General features: G+C 45.8%; 1 protein-coding gene across 6 annotated transcripts in view; it reads left to right on the top strand.

Annotated features, from left to right (window-relative positions):
• The window catches only part of LOC118387534 (regulator of G-protein signaling 3-like), a 217,559-nt gene that overhangs the window by 89,597 nt on the left and 109,534 nt on the right, over nucleotides 1–18,428 (top strand). The window contains exon 1 of one of the 6 annotated variants that reach the window (XM_052459851.1): nucleotides 16,949–17,073. The exons of the other annotated variants lie outside the window; for them this stretch is intronic. Within the exon in view, the coding sequence (XP_052315811.1) occupies nucleotides 17,047–17,073 (27 nt within the window). The 5' untranslated portion in view covers nucleotides 16,949–17,046. Of the gene's footprint in view, nucleotides 1–16,948; nucleotides 17,074–18,428 lie in introns of those variants that run through there. 6 annotated transcript variants of the gene reach the window in all.

Here is an 18,428-nt window from a genome sequence, read left to right as displayed (position 1 = left end):
GGAAAAACTCCCTAAAAAGACCTAAACTTAGGAAAAAAGAGGAACCAGGCTATGAGGGGTGACCAGTCCTCTGATGGCTGTGCCGGGTGGAGATTATAACAGAACAAAGAGTTTCAGTTGAGTTTGAGTGCTGAGTTGAGTATGTATAGCACTCATACACACGCTGGGACTAAATAGTGTTGATAACCCCCTCTCATGGTTGATCCCCTACTTGATGCAGAGTGACTTGCTCCTAGGCCAGCCCCAGATACAGACCCTATATATAGACTATGGCTGGTCATTGCATTGGGAACTATTTAGCTTTGGCTGTAAATCTGTGAAAGTTGATTAGAGGAATGTCCTCAGGTCAGAGAGAGGGGAGAGAGGGAAGGGAGATGGGGAGAGAGAGAAGGAAGAGGGTGAGTGAGGGAAGGGATAGGGGAGAGAGGGAAGGGAGAGGGGGAGATAGGGAAGGAAGAAGGGGAGAGATGGAAGGATGAAGGGGAGAGACGGAAGGGAGAGGGAAGGGCGTTGAGGAGAAAGTGAAGTGAGAGGGGGAGAGGGAATGAAGAGGGGGAGAGAGGGAAGGGAGAGGGGGAGAGGGAATGAAGAGGGGGAGAGAGGGAAGGGAGAGGGAAGGGAGGGAAGGGGGAGGGGAGAGAGAAGAGAGAGAGAGAGGGAAGGGAGAGGAATGGGACAGGAAAGGGAGAGGGAAGGGAGAGGAAAGGGAGACGGAGAGGGAGAGGGAAGGAAGAGGGTAGAGAGGGAAGAAGAGGGGGAGCGAGGGAAGGGAGAGGAGGAGAGGGGGAGAGAGGGAAGGAAGAAGGGGAGAGAGGGAAGGAGCAAGGGGAGAGAGGGAAGGAAGAGGGAAGGGAGATGGAAGGATCAGGGGGAGAAAGTGAAGAGAGAGGGGGAGAGGGAAGGGAGAGGAGAGGGAGAGGGAAGGAAGAGGGGGAGAAAGTGAAGGGAGAGGGGGAGAGGGAAGGAAGAGGGTAGAGAGGGAAGAAGAGGGGGAGAGAGGGAAGGGAGATGGAAGGGAGAGGAAGAGGGGCGAGAGAGGGAAGGGAGAGGAGGAGAGAGGGATGGGAGAGGGAAGGGAGAGGGGGAGAGAGGGAGAGAGGGAAGGAAGAGGGAAGGAACAGGGGGAGAAAGTGAAGGGAGAGGGGGAGAGAGGGAAGGAAGAGGGCAAGAGAGGGAAGGGAGGGAGAGGGAAGGAAGAGGGGGAGGGGAGAGGGCAAGAGAGGGAAGGGAGGGAAGGGAGAGGGAAGGAACAGGGGGAGAGAGGGAAGGAAGAGGGGGAGGGGAGAGGGCAAGAGAGGGAAGGGAGGAAACGGAGGGAAGGGAGGGAAGGGAGGGAAGAGAGAGAGAGAGAGAGAGAGAGAGAGAGAGGGGAGAGGGCAAGAGAGGGAAGGGGGGGAAGGGAGAGGAGGAGAGGGGGAGAGAGGAAACGGAGGGAAGGGAGGAGGGGAGAGAGGGAAGAGAGAGAGGGAGGGGAGAGGGGAAGGGAGGGAAGGGAGGAGGGGAGAGAGGGAAGAGAGAGAGGGAGGGGAGAGGGGGAGAGTTGGAAGGAAGAAGGGGAGAGAGGGAAGGGGGAGAAGGAAGGCTGATCTACAGGCATTGACCACTGGGAGGTGTGACTTGATCACTGTTTTCCTGATTGAGTGCTCTGTCATGTGAGGAAATGAAGAGTGGGGAGATGACTGTGACCCCCCCTCTGTGTGTGTGTGTGTGTGTGTGTGTGTGTGTGTGTGTGTGTGTGTGTGTGTGTGTGTGTGTGTGTGTGTGTGTGTGTGTGTGTGTGTGTGTGTGTGTGTGTGTGTGTGTTTGAGTGGGTTTTTCTGAATATGTGTGCATGAAAGAATGTGAGTAGTGTAATGTAATATAGTCTAATTAGATTGTTCCTCTCTGGCCTCTGTGCTGTGCGGTAATGGTAGCGTGAGTCTTATCTGCAGCCCCTGGTCAGGGTCACAGAGTGTATGTGTGTGTTTTAGCAGCATGTAATGTGATTCATTGTCTCCCTGCTCGACTGAAATGACAGTGTGATCTCTCCACAGCCCTGAGAAATGGACACACACACACACACACACACACACACACACACACACACACACACACACACACACACACACACACACACACACACACACACACACACACACACACACACACACACACACACACACACACACACACACACACACACACACACACACACAGAGAGAGAGACATACACACACAGACATACACACACACACACTCTCCACTCCACTAATATATTGTACCGACAAACTGATTACCAGCAGGCAGGTCAAACTCATGTTTCTCCTTCTTCTCTTCCGTTCATAACATAACATACGAGTGCAGAGCATTAGGGCCGCATCCAGAGGTGAATATGTCCTCTCCGAGAGAGGGATAGAGCACTTCATAAGGTCTGAGAAAACAACAATAAAAATGCTCTGTCTACTTTCTCACACACTTCTCAAAGCAGAGTGTATGATCTGGAGGCCAGGGTGAAAAGGTGGAGAGGTTTTGGTTTCTGTTTTCTGTGCTTTATGACAGTACAGTATGACAGTACAGTATGACAGTACAGTAGCATACAGTGTTTGGACATAATTCACTGACTGATTCTTTATCCCCTCGCATGGTATTATTTTATTCCTTATCCACGTTTTAACAATTCACTGAACTTTGGATGATTGTGTTGAGGAGACCATTGGAGGAGAATGATAGCTCAATGTATGATCATATTGGTTGCAGTTGAGGGATTCAGCTCGTTATTGTTTGTGATGTGTGTGTGTGTGTGTGTAATCAAAGAGGATGAAATCTAAAATCAAACTCTAGCCATATTACATAATCAGCTGTATATATTACTTTGCCTCTCCACTTACCTAAACTATCTACAGTATGTAGCCATGTGTGTGTGTGTGTGTGTGTGTGTGTGTGTGTGTGTGTGTGTGTGTGTGTGTGTGTGTGTGTGTGTGTGTGTGTGTGTGTGTGTGGTCCCTGGTTCAGTAACATAGCTAGAGTTTGACAGTAGATTTCATCCTCTTTGAAAACAAACACACACACACGTACGCATACAACATTGACTTCCTTTGATAATGGCTGGAGAGAGTGGAGCAGACATCCCATCACAAGACCTGATCCACAATATCTGTCTGTGTGTGTGATCAAAGAAATATCAAATCAAACTCTAGCCATATTACATAATCAGCTTAATACATTACTATGCCTCTCCACTTACCTAAACTATCTACAGTGGCAAGAAAAAGTATGTGAACCCTTTGGAAATAACTGGATTTCTTCATAAATTGGTCGTAAAATTAGATCTGATCTTCATCTAGGTCACAACAATAGACAAGCACAGTCTGCTTAAACTAATAACACACAAACAATTATACGTTTTCATGTCTTTTTTGAACACCGTGTAAACATTCACAGTGCAGGGTGGGAAAAGGTATGTGAACCTTTGGATTTAATAACTGGTTAACCGTCCTTTAGCAGCAAAAACCTCAACCAAACCTTTTCTGTAGTTGCGGATCAGACCTGCACAACGGTCAGGAGGAATTTTTGACCATTCCTTTTTACAAAACTGTTTCACTTCGACAATATTCTTTGGGATGTCTGGTGTGAACTGCTCTGCTGAGGTCATGCCACAGAATCTCAATCGGGTTGAGGTCAGGACTCTGACTGGGTCACTTCAGAAGGCGTATTACCTTCTGTTAAAGCCATTCTGTTGTTGATTTACTTCTGTGTTTTGGGTCGTTGTCCTGTTGCATCACCCAACTTCTGTTGAGCTTCAATTGGCAGACAGATGCAAAATGTCTTGATAAACTTGGGTATTCATTTTTCCATCGATGATAGCAAGCTGTCTAGGCCCTGAGGCAGCAAAGCAGCCCTAAACCATCATGCTCCCTCCACCATACTTTACATTTGGGATGAGGTTTTGTTGTTGGAGTGCTGTGCCTTTTTTTCTCCACACATAGGGTTGTGTGTTCCTTCCAATCTGTCCACAGAATATTTTGCCAGTAGTGCTGTGGAACATTCAGGTGCACTTTTGCAAACTTTTTTTGGACAGCAGTGGCTTCTTCCGTGGTGTCCTCCCATGAACACCATTCTTGTTTAGTGTTTAACATATCGTAGACTCATCAACAGAGATGTTAGCATGGTCCAGAGATTTCTGTAAGTCTTTAGCTGACACTCTAGGATTCTTCTTAACCTCATTGAGCATTCTGCACTGTGCTCTTGCGGTCAACTTTGCAGGACGACCAGTCCTAGGGAGAATAGCAACAGTGCTGAACAGTGCTTTCTCCATTTTTAGGCAATTTGTCTTACTGTGGACTGGTGAACATCAACACTTTTAGAGATAATTTTGTAACCCTTTCCAGGTTTATGCAAGTCAACAATTCTTAATCTTAGGTCTTCTGAGAACTCTTTTGTGCGAGGTATGGTTCACATCAGGCAATGCTTCTTGTGATTGTTTTTTATAGGGCAAGGCAGCTCTAACTAACATCTCCAAAATGTTTCTCATTGATTGGACTCCAGGTTTGCTGACTCCTGATTCAAATGAGCTTTTGGAGAAGTCAATAGCCTAGGGGTTCACACTTTTTCCAACCCACACCGAATGTCTAAATTATGTTTGTGTGTTTTTAGTGTAAGCACAGTATATTTGTCTATTGTTGTGACTTAGATGAAGATCAGATCAAATTTGATGATGTCACGCCTTGGTGATAGTATTTTGTGTTTTCTTTAATTATTTGTTCAGGCCAGGGTGTGACATGGGGTTATTGTATTGTCGTATTGGGGTTTTTGTAGGCATTGGGATTGTGGTTGATTAGGGGTTTGTCTAGTATAGGCTTGGCTGCCTGAGGCGGTTCTCAATCAGAGTCAGATGATTCTTGTTGTCTCTGATGGGGAACCGTATTTAGGTAGCCTGGGTTTCACTTTGTATTTTGTGGGTGATTGTTCCTGTCTCTGTGTAGTGTTCACCAGATAGGCTGTAATAGGTTTTCTCGTTCCGTTTGTTGTTTTTGTATTTATTAGTTATTTTATGTATCGTTCCGTTTTTCTTCATTAAAGACATGAGTAACCACCACGCTGCATTTCGGTCCGACTCTCTTTCTACAAACGAAGAACGCCGTTACAGAATCACCCATCCCACACGGACCGAGCAGCGTGTTAACAGGCAGCGACAGCATGAGCAGCGAAGGGAGGATGTTATGGACAGCAGAAGTATGGAGTATACTACGTGGGAAGAAATAGACAGGTGGGCGGTCGACCCAGAGAGAGTGCCAGAGCCCGCCTGGGATTCGCTGGAGCAGTGCAAAGAGGGCTATAGGAGAATGGAGTCGAAGAGAAAGACACGGCAGCGACAGCATGAGCAGCAAAAGGAGGATGAATTATTCGGAGAATGGACATGGGAAGACGTGTTGGATGGTAAAGGTTGTTACACTTGGGAGGAGATACTGGCCGAAAGAGATCGCCTCCCATGGGAACAGGTGGAGGCACTTAGGAGAGCAGAGGCAGCCGGAGATAGGAGCCGACGATACGAGGGAACACGGTTGGCAAGGAAGCCCGAAACGCAGCCCAAAAAAATTATTGGGGGGGCTTACAGGGAGTATGGCTATGCCAGGTAGGAGACCTGCGCAAACTCCCTGTGCTTACCGGTGGGCTAGAGAGACCGGGCAGGCACCGTGTTATGCTATGGAGCGCACAGTGTTTCCAGTGCGGATGCATAGCCCGGTGCGGTTCATACCAGCCCTTCGTATTGGCCGGGCTAGAGTGGGCATCGAGCCAGGTAACGTTGGGCAGCTTCGGTGCTCAAGAGCTCCAGTGCGCCTGCACGGTCCGGTCTATCCAGAGCCAACTCTCCCTGTTTATCGTGAGGAGCCAAGGAGGAGACCAGAACCAGAGCCGGTGTTAGAGGTGAGCGAAACAGAGACTGTGAAGGAGTTAATGGGGAAAGTGGAGGAGAGAGTAATGAGGGAGTTGCTAGTATGCTGCTATAGGTACGATATTCGTCCGACGGAGCGTGTCGGGGATTTAATGGCACCTGGGTCAGCGCTCCATACTCGTCCTGAGGTGCGTGTTAGTCGGCTGGTGAAAAATGTGCCAGCCTCACGCACCAGGCCTCCTGTGTACCTACCTAGCCTTGCACGTCCTGTGCCAGTCCTGCTCTCAGGCTCTCCAGTACACCTTCACGGTCCAGTCCATCCTGTGCCACCTTCACACACCAGTCCTCCGGTAGCAGCTCCCCGCACCAGGCTTCCTGTGCGTGTCCTCGATCCTGTAGCACCAGTTCCAGCACCACGCACCAGGCCGTCAGTGCGCCTCGCCTGTTCAGCACAGCCAGAGCCTTCCTTCCCTCCTGCGCTGTCGGAGTCTCCCGCCTGTTCAGCGCTATCAGAGCCTTCCTCCTCTACAGCGCTGTTGGAGTCTCCTGTCTGTTCAGCGCTATCAGAGCCTTCCTTCCCTCCTGCGCTGCTGGAGTCTCCTGTCTGTTCAGCGCTATCAGAGCCTTCCTTCCCTCCTGCGCTGTCGGAGTCTCCCGCCTGTTCAGCACTATCAGAGCCTTCCTCCTCTACAGCACTGCCGGAGCCTCCTGCCTGTTCGGAGCAGCCTGAGCTGTCAGTCTGCATGAAGCAGCCAGAGCTGCCAGTCTGCAAGGAGCTGCTAGTCTGCAAAGAGCTGCCAGTCTGCAAGGTGTTGCCAGCCTGCATGGAGCAGTCAGAGCTGTCAGCCTGCATGGAGCAGTCAGAGCTGTCAGTCTGTATGAAGCAGCCAGAGCTGTCAGTCTGCATGAAGCAGCCAGAGCTGTCAGTCTGCATGAAGCAGCCAGAGCTGTCAGTCTGTATGAAGCAGCCAAAGCTGTCAGTCGGCATGAAGCAGCCAGAGCTGTCAGTCTGCAAGGAGCTGTCAGTCTGCATGGAGCAGCCAGAGCTGTCAGTCGGCATAGAGCAGCTAGATCCGCCAGTCAGCCATGATCTTCTAGATCTGCCAGTCAACCAGATTCTTCCAGATCTGCCAGTCAACCAGTCTCTTCCAGATCTGCCAGTCAACCAGTCTCTTCCAGATCTGCCAGTCAACCAGAATCTTCCAGATCTGCTAGTCAACCAGAATCTTCCAGATCCGCCAGCCAGCCAGGATCTACCGGAGCCGGCTACCTACCTGAGCTTCATCTCAGTGCTGGGCTTCCTCTCAGTACTGGGCTTCCTCTCAGTACTGGGCTTTCTCTCAGTACTGGGCTTCCCCTCAGTTCCGGGCTGCCCCTCAGTCCCGGGCTGCCCCTCAGTTCCCGGGCTGCCCCTCAGTCTCGAGCTGCCCCTCAGTCCCGAGCTGCCCCTCAGTCCCGAGCTGCCCCTCAGTCCCGAGCTGCCCCTCAGTCCCGAGCTGCCCCTCAGTCACGAGCTGCTCCTCAGTTCAGTGGGGTTCTGGGTGAGGACTATTAGGCCATGGTCGGCAGCGAGGGTGGATTATCCCAGGACGCGAAGGGGAGGAACTAGGACATTAATGAAGTGGGGTCCACGTCCCGAGCCGGAACCGCCACCATGGACAGATGCCCACCCGGACCCTCCCTATGGTTTGAGGTGCGTCCGGGAGTCCGCACCTTAAGGGGGGTTCTGTCACGCCTTGGTCTTAGTATTTTGTGTTTTCTTTAATTATTTGTTCAGGCAAGGGTGTGTGACATGGGGTTATTGTATTGTCGTATTGGGGTTTTTGTAGGCATTGGGATTGTGGTTGATTAGGGGTGTGTCTAGTATAGGCTTGGCTGCCTGAGGCGGTTCTCAATCAGAGTCAGGTGATTCTTGTTGTCTCTGATGGGGAACCGTATTTAGGTAGCCTGGGTTTCACTTTGTATTTCGTGGGTGATTGTTCCTGTCTCTGTGTAGTGTTCACCAGATAGGCTGTAATAGGTTTCACGTTCCGTTTGTTGTTTTTGTATTTATTAGTTATTTTATGTATCGTTCCGTTTTTCTTCATTAAAGACATGAGTAACCACCACGCTGCATTTCGGTCCGACTCTCTTTCTACAAACGAAGAACGCCGTTACAGATGACCAATTTATGCAGACATCCAGGTAATTCCAAAGGGTTCACATACTTTTTCTTGACACTGTATGTAGCCATTTGTGTGTGTGTTTGTTTGTGTTTGTGTGTGTGTGTGTGTGTGTGTGTGTGTGTGTGTGTGTGTGTGTGTGTGTGTGTGTGTGTGTGTGTGTGTGTGTGTGTGTGTGTGTGTGTGTGTGTGTGTGTGTGTGGGGTCCCTGGTTATGTAAGGTGGGTGACATAAGCAGGACAGTCAAAAATTAAGTCAAAAATGAACCAGCATGTGTTTTTTTTAGGAACTCAGTCGGGGTCTCAACTTAATGTTGAGAGTTATAATAGTAGAATACACAAGGTGCAAGTTAAAAATGTGGTTGTGCATCCGCAGTTTTTCTCTTGTTATATCAGTCACTGATAGTCACTCAATTAGCCATGTCAGCTAACATTTTTTAGATTTGTAAGTAAGCTTAGCGGCCAGCTATCTAAACTTGTTATCATGGTCATATTACTGACCTCGGGGCCCCAGTTGATTTTGTTAGTCAGTCTCACTCAGATGTCATATTAAAAATGGCAAACATTTCGCTCTACCCTGTGGCAAAATGAGTAGAATTGCATGACATGAGTTATTAAATGGCAAACCTTTCTCTCTGCACCATGGCAAAATGTGTAGAATTTTATTAAATTGGATATGGTTACACAGACCCGTGAGCAACTGTGGCCAGCATGATGAGTTCAGAATTTCTGGGTGGCTTCCACCCCCATCAATGTTGCCCATCCCTGCTCTACCACTTTCTCCTCATCCTCTTACTCAGTGAGGCTGAGTGTATGACCTCTCCGTCCCCTCTACTGAGTCCAGGTCCCCTCAGACCCCCATGTCCTTCTCTCTCTGATCTAGAGGACATCCTATTTTAGCAGCCGCTCCAAAAAGAACCAATCTAACCCAGATTCACATAGGAGACTGGAAATGTGTGTGTTTGTGTGTGTGTGTGTGTGTGTGTTTGGAAAGCGTCAAGTGTGTGTGAGCGAGAGAAAGCGAGGGAAAGCAAGAAGGTTTTAGAGTTGAAGGGATACGAGACGATACGAGATTAAGAGAAGCTCTGACAAAATTTACTAGGCTGAAATATCCTCCCTTGACCTTGTGCGTTGTGGTTCTCAACCGGGTCACCATGGGTAACCTAGCAGATCGGGTTGGGACCAAGAAGAGGTTCATCAGGGGTGCAGACTCCCTCCAGAAGCACCTGCTCTCTGACTGCACAGACGTGAGTGAATCTGGTCAACACTTCTACTCGGTTCGAGAGACTCTAGAGTTTATAGGGGAGAAACTGTTGTTTTGATTTAAGGTTCAATAAAAGTTGATTAGGGGTTTATACTTTTTGACTGTAAAGAATAGAGTGTCTCTGGTCAACGGATCTGCTCAGGCTGCGTTTCAGAGCGTCTAGAGGAAACTAATAATGTGATAATATGGGTTCATCAACATCAGCGTTGGTGAAGGATGATGAACTAGTGGTGTGCTCATTACCTGTTCGAGTTGTACATGTCCACGTAAAGTGGTTTGATGACGGTGTTGAAAGGTAGTTTTAGTAGCCTCCCACCCTCTTCTTCTCTCATGAGGATAGCCTGTGTGGAGTTTAGTTCACACTGTCAACCCCATAAGATGTTATTATCCATCATACTTCAACTACAGGTTGGTGTTCTGAATTGCCTATGAAGTGGAAAGCTAATTATAACTATAGATGAGATACAGATGGTATTCTGCTATGCACTGTACATACAGAAGTATAGATCATTTTGTCCCTTGTGTGCTCAGTTAGATGTTGTCTATAGAGGACAAGCAGTGAGATATGGTTGGGTAGGTTACTTTCTAAGTGTAATCTAGTACAGGTACTAGTTACCTGTCCCAATTGTTTATCAGTAATGTATCTTTTGAATGACCTAAACCCAGTAACGCAACCTGATTACTTTCTGTTTCTTTTGTTAAAAGGTATTAAAAGAAGACAAAAAGGATCCAGCAAACGCATTTGGTGTGTCTGTCACGTTCTGACCTTAGTTCCTTTGTTATGTCTTTGTTTTAGTATGGTCAGGGCGTGAGTTCGGTGGGTTGTCTATGTTCCTTTTTCTATAAATTGGGATTTCTGTGTTCGGCCCAGTATGGTTCTCAATCAGAGGCAGCTGTCAATCGTTGTCCCTGGTTGAGAATCATACTTAGGCAGCCTGGTTTCACTTTTGAGCTGTGGGTGTTAGTCTTCCGTGTCAGTGTTTGTTACCACATGGGACTGTTTATTCATGTTTATTGTTTTGTTCCAGTGCTCTGTTGTGTTTGATTAAACATTATGGACACTTACCACGCTGCGCATTGGTCCTCCGATCCTTCTCGCTACTCTTCAGGTGTGCCTCGTTAAAAGTTCATTTGTGGAATTTATTTATTTTTAATGCGTTTGAGTCAATCAGTTGTGTTGTGACAAGGTAGGGCTGGTATACAGAAGATGGCCCTACTTGATAAAAGACCATATTATGGCAAGGACATCTCAAAAGGCAAAGAGAAATGACAGAACATCATTTATTTTTGCCGTGAAGGTCAGTCAATACGGAACATTTCAAGAACTTTGAAGGTTTCTTCAAGTGCAGTTGCAAGAACCATCAAGCACTATGATGAAACTCGCTTTCATGAGGACCGCCACAGGAAATGAAGACCCAGAGGTATCTCTGCTGCAGAGGATAGGTTCATTAGTTACCATCCTCAGAAATTGTTGCCCAAATCAGTGCTTCACAGAGTTCAAGTAACAGACACATCTCAATGTAACCCTCTCACCAGGCTTGAATTTGACTCTCATGATATTACCTTACATTTTCGAAGCACCACATCAAAAGAAATACAAATAATGAACCCCAATGAGTCGTGCACAACCCATGTCCAAATGATTTCAAGCTTGTTTAACAACCCGCTGGCGCGCGTTGGAGCTAAAAGAAATGACGACACACATAAAGTCCAGAAGCACCCCACCGTTGTGGTTACTCACTACTCGTAGATATTCTCTCAGTAAAGTATGGCAGTTCCTTGCAGGTTTCCTCACAAGATCCACAGCAAGCACAGCTGTCAATGCAGACAGTACTCTTTAGCAGTAACCGATATCCCATGGGAACATGAACTCGTTAAGCCTTCCCAAGCAATTCTCTCTTGGTTTCACACAATGCTAGGCTAACCTCAAGGCTGTCAAATACCTCCAGGATGAGACTGTAGCTTCAGTCTTTACTAAGTCTTTCTCAACAAAATTATAACTCTCTTATAAAATAAAATCATTATTTCTCTTCAAACTCGGTAGGTTACGGTTTTGTTCTACTTTTTATTGTCTTCTTTTATAATTATTCTTCACCAACGGTCATAATGTACTGTCCATCCTTTTCTCAATGTCTCTCTCCCTCTCTTTTTTTCCCAGGCCTCCCGTTAACCAGGTCCACTCTCCAATTGGCCACAGCTTAACAAGCTACCTTATTGGTCAAAACCTAAACTTAAAAGTTAACCAAGCTATTCACTTATACCTTAAAGAAATATGTCTTCAAAAGAAATGCATTAACAACATTACAATACGGGAGCAATTCAATCACCTTTTAAATATAAAACCAATTATTTATAACAAATAAACTCAATACTTGGTTTTAACAAGGGTATTACATTAACATCAACTGTTCAGAGGAGGCTGCGTGAATCAGTCCTTCATGGTAAAATAACTACAAAGAAACCACAACTAAAGGACACCAATAAGAAGAAGAGAGACTTGATTGGGCCAAGAAACACGAACAATGGACATTAGACCAGTGGAAATCTGTCATTTTGTCTGATTAGTCAAAATTCTTGATTTTTGGTTCCAACTGCCATGTCTTTGTGAGACGCAGAGTAGGTGAACGGATGATTTTTGCATGTGTGTTTCCCACCTTGAAGCATGGAAGAGGAGGTGTGATGTGTGGGGGTGCTTTGCTGGTGACACTGTCTGTGATTTATTTAGAATTCAAAGCACACTTAACCAGCATGTCTTCCACAGCATTCTGCAGGGATATGCCATCCCATCTGGTTTGCGCTTAGTGGGACTATCATTTGTTTTTCAACAGGAAAATAACCCAAAACTCACCCCCAGGCTGTCTAATGGCTATTTGACCAAGTATAGTGATGGAGTGCTGCATCAGATGACCTGGTCTCCACAATCACCTGACCTCAACCCAATTGAGATGGTTTGGGATGAGTTGGACAGCAGAGTGAAGGAAAAGCAGCTAAGAAGTGCTCAGCATATGTTGGAACTTCAAGAAGTTGGTTTAGAGAATGCCAAGAGTGTGCAAAGCTGTCATCAAGGCAAAGGATGCCTATCTGAAGAAATATATTTGGCTATCTGAAAATATATTTAGATTTGTTGTACACTTATTTTGGTTACTACATGATTGTATATGTGTTATTTCATAGTTTTGATGTCTTCACTATTATTCTACAAAATAGAAAAAATAAAGAATGAGTTGGTGTGTCCAAACTTTTGACTGGTACTGTATATTTTCAATATATATATATGTGAGATTGGAAATGATGCAGACAATTACATTGATAGAAGCCATAATCTGTCTGCAATATTAAAGCTGATCTACCCCCCTCCCCCACCCCTATAAAAAGAAAGGAAATGTGTGACAGGACTATCTCAAATTGTGACTGAGGCTTCTAGCCTCCCACACATAATTCTGCTTTCTGTCCCTAACACTAAAAGTAAAAGTCAATCTAAATAATATAAAAACAATAGAAATGTTTTTATCAAACTGAAACTGTATAAAAATGTGTCAATCCTGTCTGAAATAGAACTGAAACTAAACTGAATTTCAAATACAAATCTAAAAACTAAAAGCACACAACGATAACAACATTGGTGCCTGTCTTCAATGCTGAATTGAATGTCATTGAGAAAACAGAAAGGTGTCCTCATATTTCTTTCCCGCCAAAATCCGTTCTGAATTTCAAAGTAAGCATCTAGTTTTTCAAAAGTTTCTGTAATATGCTTTTTGTTGTTTCTGGTAACGTAAGTGATTAAAGATACAGTTTATTTGTAATCAGATTATATTTAACTGATTACATGCAATCACTTATTCCCCAACCCTGCTGATAGGCCCAACACAATCATCAAATTTACCTAGGTGACAAATGAAGACGGAAGTATCACCAACAATGACCAAACACAGTAGTAATGATGACTAATGCGGGTTTACTTATCTAAATACAGTCTTTATCAAGTATCGCCTGTTGGACATAGCCTGACAATTGTATCTGATTGCATTAACTGATCGTACCATCAATCCCTTTGAGACTACTGAGTCAAATGTTTTCTTCAGCGAGTGTATTTCTTGCTCTGTTGGAATGAGTGATGAATGGAGGAGACGTGGCAGATAGAGGTGGCAGATAGATAGAGAGATGAAGTAGATAAGTAGGTGTCCTCACAATGTAAAACGCATGACTAAGCTGGTATGACAGTGAGGGAGTTTTTACTTTAGCTTTCAGATGGGATACTGTGCATACAAACAGTCCTTTTTGTGTGATCTATTTGCAGAAAAGAAGGTCAAATTAATCACGGGCCACTTTTGGGTGTGACGTTTGTGTGCTTGGGGCATAGCTGTGACACTAGTTCCACGTGATGATGTCCTAAAAGTCCAACAGACAACATTTTTACTTACTTTGTTAACATGGGCTGCAAGGATTTTTCCATCTGTGCGTGTGCCTGCCTTTGCATAAGTATGTGGGTGTATGTACGTCTGCGTGTCTGCGTCTGCTTGAATGTGTCTATATCTTCCCACTCCAAGACCTTTCCATCATGGTTGACAACGCCACAGTTCCACCTCTGAGAGAGCAAAGAACCTTGGAGTGACCCTGGACAACACCCTGTCATTCTCCGCAAACATCAAAGCAGTGACTCGCTCCTGCAGGTTCATGCTCTACAACATCCGTAGAGTACGACCTTTCCTTACATAGAAAGTTGAGCAGGTCCTAATCCAGGCACTTGTCGTCTCCCGTCTGGACTACTGCAACTCTCTGATGGCTGGGCTCCCCGCTTGTGCCATCAAACCCCTGTAATTTAACCAGACTGCCGCAGCCCACCTGGTGTTCAACCTTCCCAAGTTCTCCCATGTCACCCTGCTCCTCTGCACACTACACTGGCTTCCAGTCAAAGCTTGCAACCGATATAAGACCATGGTGCTTGCCAGCGGAACAGCAAGAGGAACTGCCTCTCCCTACCTTCAGGCTCTGCTCAAACCCAACACCCCAACTCGAACACTCTGTTCTACCACCTCTGGTCTATTGGCTCTCGCACCACCACGGGGGGTCAGCTCCCACTCAGCCCAGTCAAAGCTCTTCTCTGTCCTGGCACCCAAATGGTGGAACAAGCTTCCCCCTGACCCTAGAACAGCAGAGTCCCTGCCCATCTTCCAAAAACGTCTGAAACCATACCTCTTCAAAGAATATCTCAAATAAGACATCTCAGACTAATTTTCTGCACACCTGTGATTTTGCGGATAAACTCCTCCAACGACTCCATGATATGCAGCCTGTCATCCTCAGATAAGGGGGGCTGAGCGGTATCCACCCTGTGGTTGTTGTCAGCGAAACTGTGTTCTTTATGGTGGCAATCAATAACAGGGCAATGTCAGGGCCCTCCTCGCCTGGTCTGATTGCACTGAGAGCTGCTTTACTATCTCTTTGTCACTGTACTGGGGCCGGGACTGATAGACTGTGTGGCTTAATCACAAGTTTAATATGCTGGGAGAGATAGATTGGGCAGCCCTGACAGCGCCCATACATCTACTTGTAATGACATAAAGACTTCACTCTCAGTGGGATGATTGAGATCTTTGGCTTCAATAGCCTCCTCAGATCTAGCCTCCTAGATCAACTCAACTTTTAGTCTGATAAAGAAATTAAAGAAATTAAAGAAATGATGACTGTGCTGAAGTACTGTTGTGAATTTGGGTAATGCTGTCCAACTTTTCCTTCACTTAATAAAGCAGAATTACAGTGTTTGAAATTGAAACAGCGATAAGAGTTTGCTTTAGTTGAGCTCTGTGAGGGAACTCTGTGAGGGAACTCTGTGAGGGAACTCTGTGAGGGAACTCTGTGAGGGAGCTCTGTGAGGGAACTCTGTGAGGGAACTCTGTGAGGGAACTCTGTGAGGGAACTCTGTGAGGGAGCCCTGTGAGGGAACTGTTCGGAAATGATACATACAATATGACATTACTCAAGGCCAGTAATACGCTTATCACTCTCCCTAATGGCTATCTGGAGGCCTGTATAGGCCTAGAGCTCCAGTAATGTCCCTCCCTGTGCCACACATCTCTGTCTGGGCATGCATTAAAGAAGCACTGGTGTAAGCCCCCAGACCAAACATCCCCTCTTGGAACCAACACAAAAATAGATGAAAGAGTGTGGGAATTATCATGTAGATGAGAAGGAATCAAACATCTCTCTGTTGTCTGTTTGTTTACAAAAATAAACAACTTTTTGTTTAGTCTGAAATGTTTTTAATATGTAATAATTTGAGTCATTTGATCATGTGTTAGATTCCAATGTACTGTATGCTATTTCATAGAGCTCTGATAAGGGCTCCATTTTGAAGGGGAAAACTACCCAGACTAGTTTGACCTTGATTCTATAAGAGTGGCTACCTTAGAGACCAACTACTGTAGAAGCTCAAGACCAAGGTCAGCTATTTCTAGCCTCCTCATCAGATATACTCTAAAATTAACCTGTGTGTTTGTGTGTGTGTGTGTGTGTGTGTGTGTGTGTGTGTGAGAGAGAGATGCTTTGAACCCCCCAGGCATCTTTGAAAACCACTGGTATTCAATTTAGCTGAGCAACAATAGACACACAGCGTAACTCTATAGAGCTCTACAATTCAACGGAAGTTATCCCACCAATGCATAACCTATGTCCAGCTGAATGCTATTATCATATTCGATATGCCTTTCACTATTTTCATTTGACTCATACATAACACACAACACATGGTACACATGGATTAACCCAGCTCCTGTAGTGGGTCCTCATGACCCCCTTTTCAGCACCCCCACACTGAGTATGTCTAACACGGTTACGTAGCGGGGCATGTGAACCAGAGCACCACAGTGAGAACCGTCTTTCATCGTCTGAACTTTAACCTCATCTACCCTGTGTCTGGACTCACTGGACATTGTGACCTAATCACTTGGAGGAGGAGACTATGAGGCAAGGGAGAATGAGGGAGAGAGAGAGAGAGGGAGAGGGACAGAGAAGAGAGAGAGCGGGAGGGAGGGAGAGTAGAGAGAGAGAGAGCGGGAGGGAGGGAGAGACAGTGAGAGAAGGGGAAGAGAGAGAGAGAGGGAAAGAGAGAGAGAGCAAGAGAGAGAGAGGAGGGGGTGCGAGAAGGAGAGATAAAGAAAGAAAGTATATGTTATGGCATATGTTTCTAAATCAGACGGTTTACACAGTACTGTAGGCCTATTCTCTAATCTGTACTTTCTAATCTGTTCCCGTGTGACCGCCAAGTTAGGGCAAGTGACATGGGAGCTAGAAGTGACATGGGGGCTTGTTTACTGGTCGCTCGTTCACTGGTCGCTCGTTCACATGGGGTTAGCTCATTAAATGTTGGCTATTTTAAGCATTAGATTAGCCTTTCTTTAGCCTGATCACTGGTAGCTCATCTATAACAGTACTGTACATCACATTGTACAGTTGTGGCTTGTGGAGGGATAGATAAAATTAGCACTAGTACAGTACTGATAGCCCATTGACGATATTTGTGTTTCGCAGTACAGTATGGTACAGTACAGAAAGCTAGCTAAGCACCAGTGGGAACTGAGATACAGTAGTAGTGTGGCAGGTTATCATAGCATGTTCAGTCCCACTTGGTGGTTCGTGAGTGATGGGGTTGTGACAGTGCTTTGTTCTTCAATGACTATGTGAGCTGCTGCACTACAACACAGGGACTGGACACATAAACAGGCATCGAAGCTCTGAGGAGCGTGACACCAGATGACACTCCTCGTGGATGGAGATGACGTGAGTGTTTCTTAAAGCTGAACTCCATTGAATAGTGCTTTGACGGAAATGTTTCTGTTGAGCGGCAATGCTGTTTAATTGGTTGATGAGCAGGTGATTTTAGTTGATGGGATACAACATACATAGTATCTAGGAAAGGAATAACAAATCCACCTTCAATTTATCCCAATTCAATCCCTTACTGCAAAGCCATTACCTATTTTCACCTGGTGCCTTTGCTTCGCTTAAATCCCAATGAACAGCAGATTAGTAGCACTCAGGAGACATCAGCTTGTCATCAGCATTCATGCAGTGACCTACATTGCCTCTCTGGTTGGTATACTACGCTGCCATACCCAGCCTGCCAGGCTGATAGGGATGTCATCATCTCTGCCGTTCATTCTCTGTTGTAAAAGGTTCTCCAGAGCATAGCCAGAGTTGTATATCTAGTATTATAAACTTGGTGGTGTGAGCCCTTAATGCTGATTGGCTGACAGCTGTTGTATATCAGATCTTATACAACGGCTGGGTCTAATCTTGATTGCTGATTGGTTAAAACCGCATTCCAGCTGGTGTCTATTCCACAAGCTACCACCAGCTAAATCTATGATGTTAAAATGCCTATTTACTCTGTTGCATCTGACTGCGCAATCCACTGTCTCATCAGCCCAGCCAGGCAATTTATAAACTTGATCTCCACTATAAAAGCATCTAGACATTATCTCACATTTCTTTTAGACTAACATTTAGTTTTCAACAGCAGAGATTTGTATACACCTTGCTGTATGTCTCTACGACATTTGCAATATTGTTTAAATATTCAAATTCGATCCCCAGATGTCCTTGGGAGTCGAAACAAGACAGACAGGCAGGCAGCATTTCATCGAAATCATGATTCAGCTGGCATAATTTTTATGGATATATACAAATAAATGTAAATTGAAAAAAGGTCAAATGAAACAAAGTGCAATTGGTTGCAGTCTTTCGAGCTTCAGTTTGAAGTGATTGTGTTGTTGCCTAGCTCCTCTGAACAACAGTGTCCTGATGAGAAAGCAGGCACAATCACACCTCTTCAGCTCATAGTTATGGATGTATCCAAATAAATGTCACAAGAAAACAGCTTAAACAAATGCAAACACTTTGGTCAGGGATTACAGTCTTGAGTCTTCTTGGCTGTGATGCTGCAAGCTTGGCACACCTGTATTTGGGGAGTTTCTTTCATTCATCTCTGCAGATCCTCTCAAACTCTGTCAGGTTGGATGGGGAGTGTCGCTGCACAGCTATTTTCAGGTCTCTCCAGAGATGTTCGATCGGGTTCAAGTCCGGGCTCTGTCTGGGCCACTCAAGGACATTCAGAGACCACTCCTGCATTGTCT

This window comes from Oncorhynchus keta, chromosome 13 (genome assembly GCF_023373465.1).
Source record: "Oncorhynchus keta strain PuntledgeMale-10-30-2019 chromosome 13, Oket_V2, whole genome shotgun sequence".
Classification (NCBI taxonomy): Eukaryota; Metazoa; Chordata; class Actinopteri; order Salmoniformes; family Salmonidae; genus Oncorhynchus; species Oncorhynchus keta.
This window is presented reverse-complemented; position numbering and strand designations above follow the sequence as displayed.